This window comes from Platichthys flesus, chromosome 5 (assembly GCF_949316205.1).
Source record: "Platichthys flesus chromosome 5, fPlaFle2.1, whole genome shotgun sequence".
Lineage (NCBI taxonomy): Eukaryota > Metazoa > Chordata > Actinopteri > Pleuronectiformes > Pleuronectidae > Platichthys > Platichthys flesus.
In genome coordinates, this window is record NC_084949.1 from 18,550,135 (window position 1) to 18,563,257 (window position 13,123).

At 43.9% G+C, this 13,123-nt stretch overlaps 1 protein-coding gene across 1 annotated transcript; it reads right to left on the bottom strand.

Annotated features, from left to right (window-relative positions):
• Positions 1-921: 921 nt before the first annotated feature.
• LOC133954462 (uncharacterized protein C4orf54 homolog) lies at positions 922-11,206 on the bottom strand. Its single transcript, XM_062388897.1, has 2 exons — positions 7,038-11,206; positions 922-3,990 (listed from the first exon to the last, which is right to left on the bottom strand). The coding sequence occupies exon 1, from the start codon at positions 11,121-11,123 to the stop codon at positions 7,062-7,064; it is 4,062 nt and encodes a 1,353-aa protein (XP_062244881.1). The 5' UTR covers positions 11,124-11,206; the 3' UTR covers positions 922-3,990; positions 7,038-7,061.
• Positions 11,207-13,123: the final 1,917 nt, after the last annotated feature.

Sequence of the window (13,123 nt, forward strand, 5' to 3'; positions counted from 1 at the left end):
TCTCGCTGCATCCAAGGCAACCGAATCAACACAGCAGCAAACTGTCAGGTTAAACTTAAGCCCCCGGCCCGGGTGATGTTTCAGTGTCACCAGAAAGCTAATCTCGCAGGCAGGCAGATGCCAAATGTGTACTTCTGCTGGCATAAATCTGTTTGATTGCCTTTGACCCGTGTCATTAACTTTTCCGTGTTTTTTGTGGTGAAACCCTATCGGTCATGTGTCAAACCTCAGACAGCCACAATAATTAGGTCAGGGTGATTGAAGGGAAGCCGATGCAAAGATAGATACACAATAAACCACAGAATGAAAAATATGTGCTAATGCTCAGAAACAGGCTGTCAATCAATATAGGAAAAGCATTTGTGAGGGAATAATCACCAGTGTATAAGTATTGAGGGATGGACACATGCATGGTTGTATATATTGGTCAATGCAGCCACAATAAATGTATCTTTATTGAGGAAGATTACAACATAATTTGGTAATATTTGATGTGTTTTCTTTTAGTAATTTTGATGAATTCATCCTCAATCAATGGCACCATTTTTTTAACCAAACATATAGAGGTTTAATTAGTTACTATATTAGATTCATTCATAAATAATACACAATTCATTTACATTTCTAAGATCAGTTATAACCCTTTAATAGATAATAACATGATTTGGGGGCCTCCATGTTGTGAAAAAAAAAACAATCCCATCTTCTGTTAGATCAACTTATTGGTTGAAGATTAAAAAAATAATTTATTAACATTTATCAATCAATTTATAAATAAATGAATCAATCAATAAAGTTGGCTCTTTTCCAACTCCCCAAATATAAATATATGTATCTTCTGTGTAATTCTTCCAATAAAAAGTGTAAAATTATGTAAAAGTGATTTAAAATCATGGACACAAACATGTTGAGTAGCTTGCGTTTTGAATTTATTGCAAACATATGTAGGCTTGTCAGTCTACATTACACACATTCATCATAGCCATTACTCTCGAGTGAGTAAGTGCAAACACAGCACTTACTCCTGCTTTCAAGGTACCGAGCGGTTGATCCTGACCTCTGTCTTTTTCGGGGGCAGCCATGCGACACGGTTGGCATCAGACATAAAACACAGCACAATGTCACTTTGACCGTGGAGCCACGAAGGCATTGCATTCTTATATGTGCCCCCTTCTTACTTCAAACCTTTACAATCTTTATGCACTTGCCTCGAACCATCTCACTTCCACTGATCCATCTGTCTTTACACAAAAGCAAGCATCGACACAGTCCGTTTCTCATACTTAACCTCGAAGTCAGCAGGCTTATTGATTGACACCTGGAAGAATGTTTAACACATGATATCATCTATATTACAGTGCATCTTTCAGAAACCATTACAAATGTTTCACTTTACAATAAGTCGACATCGTGCTCCTGCTGTCACCAGGATTTACAGCCATTCCCTGGTATCAGAGCGGGTGACTCAAGAGTGACCATCCAAGTGCATTAAGTACATTATTATTCACAGATAAAGGTCATACAAGAAACTCATAATTATCAGAAGAATTCGTTTTGTGAATTTTATGTTCAGGACATTAGAATAGCTGGTTTTTTGGAGCTTACAATTAAAAAATATAGTTGTGTCAGAAATTATTGTTCACAGGGTTTTAAAATGATATGTAAATCTGTTAAAAATAAATAATCTGAAATTAGTAAAATACGTTAATTATCTTTCACTTTTGGCAACTTACTGTTCAGACATATAGTTTAAAAACTCTGTGGCAGGAGGTAGACTATCATATCTCACAATTTGCTTTAAAGTAATTTTTTTATAGAATTCATAGGCAAAATTTATCAGTTTTAGACAACGGATCTTATTGTTTCTAAATAAATAACGGTCTTATGTGCACTGTTCTCACCGACCTTGAAGGCAGCTTCATTTAAAATAATAGTTAAAATATTATTATTAAGAATGACAATATGTCATTAATTAAATGTACAAATTTTGAATTACATTTCACCGCAAAATGCATTAAATGTTGCAACAGCAATTTACGAACCAATCTACCGCTCAATCAACAACAAATCTTCCAAATCACTGCATGAATTCATAATCAACTCACAGGGTATTTTTTTTAATAAAGTATGTTTTCACAGCGGCATAATAACATATGTATTTTACAGGATTAAGGTACACAGACTGACCAGCAGCTCCAAATACCTTTACCTTTGAAACATGCTAAAAATAGCAATCTATGTTTTTGCATTATTCCCACAGAGGGATCCTATTAAAACTGAGTCAAGTAAAGCAAAATGGCCTACATGCCCCAATGTGTATTCAAAAGGAAACAGAACTACATTGTGCAGAAAGCAATAAAACATTTTTTTGAAATTCTTATCTGGGTGCCATCGGTAATGTATAATATAACAAAAACCTCACTTTATGCATATTTACGCCAAAGGTCAGGTAGTTTAAACAAGGGGAAAGGACACAGCACATGTACAGTCTGTATGCTGCTGTCTACAGTGAAGTAACATGACTCCTTGTTGTGCGATCACAGAATGCTGAAATGCCACACATAACTCACACCCACACCCACAGACACACATTCACGCTCCCATCTCATTACACAAAAGTGTAAAATAAACTAAGACCAGTAGAGGAAGTTATCCCCTAAATGTCGGAGCTGGTTCTGACTCATTAGGCCCAACACTACTTAATGACCTAAGTACACTGTTAAACCAGAGTCCCAGCTCTGCTACATCTGAGCAACACACTTGGTGTGTTTCTCTTTTCACTGTAACATAAAAAAATGTGTGCATTTAGAATTTAACAAACAACTCACACAGGACATCAGTCGTGCAGGTATTAGCAGCTTTTTGTGAGTCAAGACCCAAAGGAAACATGTACTTTTAGTAGAACTTGAGCCACCAGCTCTTACAAACATGTAAATGTCATCGTGAAAAAATAGTGATGGGGGTAGTAACATGATACACATTGATGTAAAATATTTATAATTTGGCTACTGTTAACTTGGAAAACTCTATAATATGTTTTTTTGAAATCCAGAAATAATTTCAAATCCTCCTCTGACTGTAGTTAGTAAGATAGAAAATATAATGTAACTCAACATTACTGCATATATTTGGTTCAGTGCAGACATATGGTCCCTTTCCTTGAGAAATCTGTGCAAAATACACATTGTATGATGTCATTATTGAGATTAATTACCTTATTGTGTGGATTAATGTAAGGTTATGTAACTTGCAGTGAATACAGTGAATTCCCCTTGTTTTCCCCTCAGAACCATGATTCATGATGAGCACCAGTTACTGGATGTAAGTACACTGCCAAATCATTCAGCAAAAACTCCAGACAACCTTCTTAAGATATGACTTTGCTGTTAAAACTTTAAGAAGCAAGGTAAGATGAATGTCCTTCTCTATAAGGCCTTGTCATCCATTTTCTCAAAGAGACAAGCAGGAGGCAACAAACATGTCTCCTGGCAATGTCTCCTTGAGCCAGGTTGCATGTTACAACTTAATTTATCATTGGTAAGAGGAAAGTTACCCAGACTTGTTTTCAAGACAGCCTAACTCATAGTGATAAAATGGCAGCTTTGCTGATGATGAGTGACAATGAACTGTAACAGAAACTTGTTTCCTTTTGAATAGACACATGATGCAGGGCCCAAACTGCATTTCAGCAGAGATAGGTTTTCTACACCGTGGCTGAATGGAAAGTATTTCAAAGCTGATTCATAAAGCAACATGGCAGAGCATCAGCTAGAGGGTGTGGCTGAATCCATGTACCATACAAAGTGCTGCAATGCATAGAGAATACAGTAATGTCTGCCGCAAGGATAAACGACACAACACAAGGGGGGGGGGGGTAACTTGTTGTTGGAAGTTGTCCTGGGGAGTGGATCGCATGGTGGAGTGAGGGGGGGGGGGGGGGGGGTTGACTGCACTTTTGGTGATTGAATCCAGATTCTTCACAGGAGAGGTCTAAAAATAAAAAGAAGACATGAAAGTAGTTCAATATTCAAGTTGATGATGCAAGGAAAACAAAATGAGACTTTAGAGGGAGATGTATGTTTAGTTTTCATCCAGTTAATGAAAGAGGGCGTTGCCATGAGCCAGTAAAGTGCAGTGACTTTTCACTTTGGAGTTCCTGGTTGTGAACCAGCTGACCAGATTCGGCCAGCTCACTTCTGGGGGCACGCTACTCGATTTGTTTACGTAGGAGTGCTGGAGGTCGGCAGAGCTCTCCACCTCCTTTCCCCCTGTTTAGGAAAAAGCCGAGGGGGAGGGGGCTATAAAAAGTTGACCCCATCTCAGCCCTGCAGACTCGCCTCCAAGCTGGAGCTGCAGCAGCATCTGATCTCTCCGAGCAGCTGTCCTCTCCCTGCATCAGCACAACAAATACTTTACATTGCCTGACCTTTTCCTCCTGCATCACTATCCCAGCGATGCCCCCACGTCCCTCCGCCCGAAAGACCCCCACCACTACCCCCCACGAACTACACGCGCACACACACACACAAACCCTGTGTTCCCCTTCACACCACTACTCAACCCCATGCTAGGCCCCTGCCTGCCACTCACCCAGCTGATATGTATCCCTCATGCTCATGCCGTTGTATTATTGCTCTGACACATTAGCTGTGAATGGACTGTGACTAGTTGTAAAGTGTATATCTATAGGTGTATGAGAGACTGAAAGTCAATTAACAGTTTGTTGAAGAGAAGGGTTTCTTTCTCTATGTTTCTATCTTTCAGGAGTTCTTATTGCCGAAAAACTCATTAATAACCAGTGGGTTAAGGCAATGGTCTACTAGAGGCTTCACCACATACCAGTTTCAGATTGATAACTGGAAATTGAAGTGTTCATTTCTTTTAGCTGCCGTGAGACTTTTGAAGGAAATAGACACCTTGTTAATGTCCGTGGTTACACCTGCTGTTTCTTGCTATGACTTGCCAAAATGTCATGCCGTTAAAAGATAACTTTTATTAAAGTTACTCTACGTAAGTTTTCACTGCCGCAGAACGTGGTTTCTTGCCAGGAGCGTGTTTTGTGGATGATCTCTTGCCAAGAGCTTCAGCCATCGCTGCATTTACAAGAGCCAAGTTTATAATACGGCCTCTAAGAAGTGCTAATTCTTCCGGGCAGACGGAACGCTACAGTTACTAGCAATCATTAATTATAAGATGGGCTGGCGGCGTCGGGGCTGTAGCCGGTTAGCTTGCTGACTTCAGCAGGAGCAAAGATGCAGAACTAATCGAAATAGAAGCCACAAAATAATTAACTTTGATGCTGCTAATGACAAATGAAGACAAAATAAAGTTTGGTTTTTGATAGCTTGCTAATTGGCTGTGAAGCGATATACGCGCTACAAGGCAAAATTTGGTGAAGCTACATGTTACTAGAGAATGAAGGGATACAGAGTTTGTTTTAATAGCCTACATTTTTAATACTCTAGTGTAAACATACAGTGTATAATATAATATAGATATAATTTATTTGTCCTAAATGAGGAATTAAGAAGTGGAGCTTCTTTCCTGATTGGACCTTTAGATGTGTTAGCATGTTGCTTGTTTGGGATCTGCTTCTTGTTTACTGCCACCATTAAGTCACCACAACTCATTGTTTAAGCAGCTAACCTGAAGCTCTCAACAAAAAGTGAACAGGCCAAATAAGGTTGAATAGGTTTGGTTAACCTATTTTGTTTTAGGCTGGTTCAGAGTGACATTAACTGTATAGTGGAAAGAAAATAGCCATTAGCATGCTAAAATGTCAGGTTTAGGCTGAAGCGTGAGAGACATTCAACCAACAGTTTAAGTTAAATACCTGTGTAAATTAGTGTGACTGTGATGTTTCTGTTATTTTTTGTTAAACTGTATGATTATTTTGTTACATTTTATTTTTTATTGCTATATAAATGCATTTTGAGTTGTCTGAGCCATCCATCTATGAACAACTCCCAAATGGATTTTGTCGAAAATATCTGATTAGTCATAGAATGCTGCTGTTATTTGTTTAAACGGACATGATTATACTATAAATATAATATATTATATTTTCTTCTGGACTTCCAACTGCTGGCCGAGCATCTCATGTCAGTATTTTTATAGAAAATTGGTTCCAACACATTCAGCTGTGAGAAAGTCTCACGAAATGTCACGAACGAGGAACAGACACATTAAAGAGGTGTAACGTTACCTGAGCAATTAAAGCCTTTTATAACACCGATCATAGAACAACTTGACGGAGGTGTCACTGACTGGAATAGTTTCCCGTGACACTTTTCAGGCATGAGAATAAACGTGTAAACAAACTCGCCTCACGCTATCAAAATAGCCCGACGGTGTGTAATGCAGAGAAAAGGGATCTCAACCGACTTGGTGTGAGCCGCGGCTGAACATCCAATCTCCCAGCAAGACCGGCCTGAGCTCAGAGGAGTAAGGTTACCTGTCAAGAAGCTACAGCATGTCTATTAACACTGACATACCACTACTGCAGCGTCCACGCCGGACTTCTGATCTAGCAGCATTTACAAACACAAAAAGTACCAAAAAAAAACGATGTGTAAAAGTTTTTGAAGTATATCGGTACCTTTGTGCAGCTATTTGTGCCTTTTCCAAAACTGGATTGTAGGAAATACAGATTGTGTGCTGCATTTTCCTTCTCATATTCATTTCATTGAGGGTTTAGATGCAAATGTAGCTTAGTTTCATACTCCAAAGTTGTTCATAGTACAACTTAAGTTACTCATACTGTACTTGAATAAAATTCAATGCTATCAAACTACTTTTTCTATTTCTTAATGTGATACTGATAAAAACTGCAACTTGCATTACGATGGCCTACACAGCTGAATATCTTTCTCTAGGTCGACAGTGCATTTGTCTGCAAGATTTCAAAAACATCATAATCGGGAAACATGCTAAAAACGTAATCCACTGTGTTTGTTCTGCTTAGAAGGGATCTACAGGTGTGTTCATCATTCACACAAATATGTGTCCCTCTAAAAGTGGAACTTGTGCGAGCTTACATGGAGGATGAGGCGTTTGCTTGGTCACCGATGCTCCACCACAAAGCTCATCGTTTGTCCGTCAAAGGAAGGAGGGGCGATGATTCTTGGACCTTGTTGCGTCGTGATGCTGATGACCGGCTTCCTGTCTGAGCTGGCTCCACCTCCTCTGCTGGTCACGTGTCCCAAACTCACAGGTAGCTGCAGCGGCCCCTGCGGAGCCTCCCCCGTCGCGGTGTAATACACGCTCTCCGCACCTGGCGTGTTCGTTTCCAGCCTTGGACTTCTGGCGTGTTTCATCTTGTACCCGCCTGCGTCCTCGGAGTGGCATGGCGACTGTGGCGGCACGGCCTGAGCCTGGAGAGTCGGCGAGGGGATGAAGCTTGGGTAGATCATGTAGGTGGGGGCGAACGCTCCTGGGCCCAGTGTCAGGGGGGACAAGGACAGAGGCACAGGGGTGACAGGGGACGCTGGTGAATGGGTCATGGGTACGTCCACATAGTGGCCTGTCTCGGGGTCAAACAGTCGCTTGGTGGTGGCCTGTATGGGCGTGTCCACCATGTAATAATGTCCTGTTGTGGGGTCCAAAAGCATCTTGCGCTGGGTCTGTGGGGCGGCCTCCCTGATTGAAGACGCAGTGGGGGAGAAGCACAACACCTGCTGGGGGGGTTGCGGCCCTGTCGTGGTTGGCACTGCAGAGTGATGGTAGATGCTCGTGGCCGGGTACTCCATGATGAGCGGTGACCTTTTCTGCTCAGGTATGCTGCCGTCACCTGTGTGGGCTTGACTCCCCTCCTTTGAGAGTTTGATTTCACTCGTGTACCCCATCCCCGGGATGGTTAAATAGTTCTCGGAGTCTGGGCAGCCCTGTGTGACAGTGGGATTAGTGGGAATGATTTTGACCTTTCCCTGCTGCACCTGGACCTGTTTCGGGGGCTCTATTTTCACCGACAGTGGAGCCGCCGGTGCCCTGGAGCTTTTCATAGTCGACGATGATTGCGTTGCAGAGCTTTGTGGAATAGAGTTCCTTACTGAACTGATGCTGACACGTGCCTGGTTGCCATTGCCCAAATGAAGGACGCTTTTATTGCTAAATATTTGACTCTGCTGGGATTGTGTAGCAAAAGTGTTGTCGTTAAATGGGACCTGGATAACATCAACAGCTCGGCTCCCTGTTTCTATGGCCTGAGGGATCCTGTCGGTGATCGCGGCCTCCGGCTGCTCCTCTCTGGCTATAAGCGAGCGCACGTGGCTGTCAGTGATGGGCTGTGGAGCTTGAGCTTTACGCTTCCATTCATTTCTATCGAACACATAAAGCTGCTCCATGGTTTTGACTGCGGCCCTCAGCTTCTCTATCGCAGCCTGCTTTGGTATCGTGGGCTCGTTTCTCCACTCCGCCGGCTCCCCTGGGACGTGCCTCTGCTTTGTCAGTTTGGTTTCAGCGTTCGGTTGGAGGTCTGACAGGTCAGCGTGGAGCTGCTTGGAAACGATAGGTGGCACCCTGCTCGTCACGCAATGTGACGGCGCATGTTCACTTTGAGCTATGTCACATGTCTCTGTTTGGGTCTGTGACGCCTCGGTTGCCTGTGATTTAACATTTGTCTTCACAGAGTGAAATTTAATCACAATCGGAGATGGTGATAATTGTTTCGCTGGCTCCGGTTTGCCCTTTTCCTCAAGTTTCTCCGCTGCTGTGGAACATTTACTCTCACTATTATCCAGGGAAACAAAGCGATATGAGCTTTTTACCAGTTTACGCACATCCCTGACACGATATATCGGCATTTGAAACTTGCATTTGGTGTCTCTAATGTCTCTGACTGTGAAGTTTGGCATTTTATCCGTTGCAGATAAAATGTGACATTTAGCGTCACCTGCTGCCCTGGACGTGTTAACAGAGTTGTAACTTATTTTAGGGGTTAACAGGCTGGCAATGTTCAATGTGCAACCTTTATTTTCTTTCACGGTTCTCAGGCGTATTTTGATCTCAGGCGGTTTTCCCCCCTTTCCAATTTCATCTTCTTCAAAGTTCTGCAGGCCGGCCGCTGTGCCTGAGGCAGGTTTGTGGCTCATGTCTTCTGCAAAACCCTTCTCTTTTGAGTGAAGCTGGTAGCTTGGAACAAAAAGCAGTTTAGTCAGCATGCTGCTGGGGTCTAAGCCTTCCTTTGCATTGTGTTGTGTGTCACTAACAGCTTTGGGCTCAGCCTCCTTCACCGGTTCTGGCTCATCTGCTTTCAGTGAATTGAATGCACTGCTCTGACTGTGGTTGAGTGTTGCCTTTGGACACTCATGTTGTCCCTTTTCTGACTCCTCTGGGGCTTTGTTGGTTCTCAGTTCGTCTGCAGAACCACAGGAGCTGGGTCTGCTGCCCTCCATGTGATCATCAGCAGAGTTAACACTCAGTCCTGAGCCCGACTCTGAGCTTTGTCTTTGAAAGCCTCTTCCCAGGCTCCTCTGCCTGTCCCGGCTCTGTCTGTCGCCCCTCTCCATTTCGCGCTCCTTCTCAAACTGCATCTTCTTGGAAATCACATTTTTCAACAAACTTGACGCAAAAATGGCCCTGTGGTGCGTGTCCCCCGGGCTCTCAGTGAGATGACACTGCATGTCACACCCTGCTCTGGTCGACACTGCCCCGCTGTCCTCGGTGGATCGTGGGTTCTTGGAGCATTGTGGACGACGGGTGCCTTCAGGGGCTTCAACATTACAGTGGAAATTCAGCGTCACTCCTCGCTGCTCTGGCTGCACTGGATCTTTCACTTGGATATGTTTGCTGGAAGCTTGTTGAAAAGTCGTTCTCTTGTTCAGTGCGTACATTTTGCTTTGTGGTGATTTCGTGTCTGTAGTGGACTTATCGTGTCTTTTACTCTCCACAGTGTTATTCATTTCCAGTGTTGCACTGGAAGTCTTGTGCGCAATTACGCTGCGCTCGCCCCCCCGGGATAAGTTTCCATAATTCCAGTCCACGTAGGCTGACCATTTATTTAGCCCATATTCCGACATGGAGGACTCGCTGGAGGTGCTAAGATTAATGGCATCGAAGTACGGACATGCCAGACTGCGGAAAGACTTGGCGGTTAAATTACGCACCTCTTTATCAGCGTCATCCAGCTCACTAATGGAGCTGGAGGCTCCGCTCGAATACTCATTCCGTCTCAGTTTGGTTGCAAGGTGCTGACGGCCCGGCGCGGGGATGAAATATGGGGCCCTGTCGCTCAAGGGCCCCGCTCTGGCGCCGGGGTCGACAAAGGAGAAGTGGCTCTCGGGGACAGAGACCGGCCCGTTGACTGCTCTGGAGGTGGCTTTTATGGACAGATGAATTTTCCCCGTATTTGGGTCTCCGCCTTGGGGTTTGTTGCACAGGCTTTCATCAGAGCTGGCGCACAGATCACTCTCCTCCTGCTCGGTGCTGACAGCCGCTCCCCCAAGATTAGCCTGCGGTTTGCCCTGACTCCTGCCCTCCAGGATCAGAGTCCCCTCCTCCGTCTCGTCGCTCTCAAAAGACGCGTAATCCACAAAGGAGTAAACCAGGTTGTCGTCCTCAAACTCCCAGCAGGTGCCGCGGCCCAGGTCGTAGTCGACGTCGTGGTCGAGCTCGGTCAGCTGGATCTCGTGCGTCGTGATGTAGTGGGACTCGTCCTCCACGGTGTCGGAGCCGCTGCGGTCGGACAGCACGGCGCTGGCCCCGTCGTCGGACTCCGTCTTACTGTTCAGGTACATGTCGGTGTACTGGAGCTCGTCGCTCTCGCTGCGCACATGTTCGCTGCAGTCGCTCGGGTCGAGCTCGTCCCGGAGCGGCCGCGCGTCGGTCTCTGAGCCCGGGTCGGAGTCTGGAAGTTGGGTCTCCGGTGGGGGCTCACCCTGTTCGTCCCCGATGCCCTGCTTCGAGCCGTCGCATTTGATGACAGACAGCTGGTTCCCCTCGCCGGTAAAAGTCACTTTCACAGTTTTTGCGCACTCCGGTTTCATGTCCAGATCAACATAGTTGGACTCGTGGCCTTTAATGTACTCCAGCTCCTTCTTCTTCTTGTCCCCCTTGTCCCCTGGGAGCAGCTTCCTGTGAAGTCCGGTGTTATGTAGGTAAGTGAGAGTTTCCTCCGCTGCTTCCATTTAGTCCGGTCTCACCGTCCGGTGGTCCTCGTCTACGATGTTATCCTGACACAGGACGGAAAACTCTGCGGGCTGGAGGGACGGGGGAGGACTGAGGGCGAGGAGGGCGAGGAGGGCGAGGAGGGCGAGTGGGTGAGACAGATTGGGAGAGTAAAGGGAAGGAGGGAGAGAAAGAGAGAGTGTGTGTGTACGTGAGTGTGTGGGAGAGTGCGAGAGAGTAAGGGGAGGGGGGGAGAGAGAGAGCGAAAAAGAGAGTGTGTGTGTGTATGTCTGTTAGGTAAGAGAGAGAGAGAAGGGCTGTTGGTGTGGGTGTGGGTGTGAGAGAGATGCGGACGAGAGAAAGTGTGTGTAAAAGGGAGAGAAAGAGAGGATGTGTGTGTGTGTGTGTGCGAGAGGGAGATCAAGATAGCGAGAGATAGAGAGAGAGAGAGAGAGAGAGAGAGAGAGAGAGAGAGAGAGAGAGGTGGGGGAGTCCCAAGGAAAATCCCATGATGTTTTTTCATGTGTCTTGTATTTAGTGTAACTTTTAAAGTTTTTTATCAGATTTAATGAAACTAACAGGATTCAGATTCAGCACCTTGACGGAAGAACAGCTCCTCCTTTACAAACTAAGAAACAACAGCGGTTGACAGAGCTTTAGTTCTCACTACCAATTATAATAACGTTATTCCAGTTTGACCTTTCGCTTGTGATGTTTGATATTCAATGTTTTTTTTATCGGGAATAACTGTTGTTGTGAAAAGTGCAATACAAATAATTCTTCATTTCATGTTTTGTGTAATTCAATATTCACAAGAATTATAGTTATGAAATCCATGCTATTTAAAGTGTGTTTTGACCACAAAGGAAGAACCCAGTATTAATCTGGTGTTCCTAATAAAATGCTCAATGGGTTAGATAGGTAGAAAATAGATACATATATAGTTATAGATATAGATATAATTTACAATTTGCAGTTTTCTACATAAATGGACACATACTACTTATGTGTGTATATGTTTACTAAAGATAATTAATAGTAATTTAATGTATTATTCATTTAATTACTGTAAGCACCTTTAGTTCTTGTCAAGTTACAGATTGTTTTTCTTCCGAGGATAATAAATGTACTAACTATGAGCTGGTTCCTCACTCAAAGAAGGAGAGATTTAATAACTAAGGGAAAAAGAATAGTTACTCATATTGGCACAAACAGTATTTGTGGAAACAAGATTGCGTCAATGCGCTGCCCACTCACTTGAACACTTGTTGATCCATTGATGGAGAGAAACATTCACCAGCTGGTGCCAGTCATTCAAAAGAATTTACTATAACTTCATCCGTTCATCCGCTTTTGTAGCACAAGGTTTCTCTTTATTTTCTCTCCACAGCTCAGTCCAGCTCCAAACCACCGGGCTGAAGTGGGGCTCGTTGAATGTTGGACAAAAGAGAAATGGATGCCATCAGGAACACAGACAATAAACCATCTATCATGCATATTAATGATTCAGCTTCTGCAGCTCTGTCTGCGTTGAGGACACAAGTGTTGTTTCTGGACTGGGCCCCAGAGTGGTGGTATGCAGCCGGGAGGGGTTGGGCCGACAGTTGCTCCGTGTGGAGGGCACAATGACAGGGATATCAAGGACAGAGGCCACCGGTATAAAGCCTTTGTCCCCCTGAAATCCCACACTTAGCCTCAGTGTGAATAGAATGGTGTAACCTCCTATAAATATTGTGTCTGGCAGTGGTGGAAGCGAGTGTATTATTATTCTTATAGTTTAGGGGAGGTGGGTGTTTTGTTTCTTTATACTTTTAAGTAAAGTTTATACTTAATTATATACTTTATACTTATGCTCCACTTTCTGAGGGAGATATTTCACTTTTCACAAAGTTATAATGTCTTTGCTGTAGTTACTAGTCAGGTTATGCAATATAAGTATCTTTAGATAACTAATAGAGGCTTATTGTCATATTCAAGGTGTCTATGATTTGTTAGCTGTTCCACCAAAGATACATTTCCT

What these genes read in the sequence shown, in the direction of transcription:
- LOC133954462 (XM_062388897.1), bottom strand. Translation starts at nt 11,123, where the DNA reads ATGGAAGCAGCGGAGGAAACTCTCACTTACCTACATAACACCGGACTT.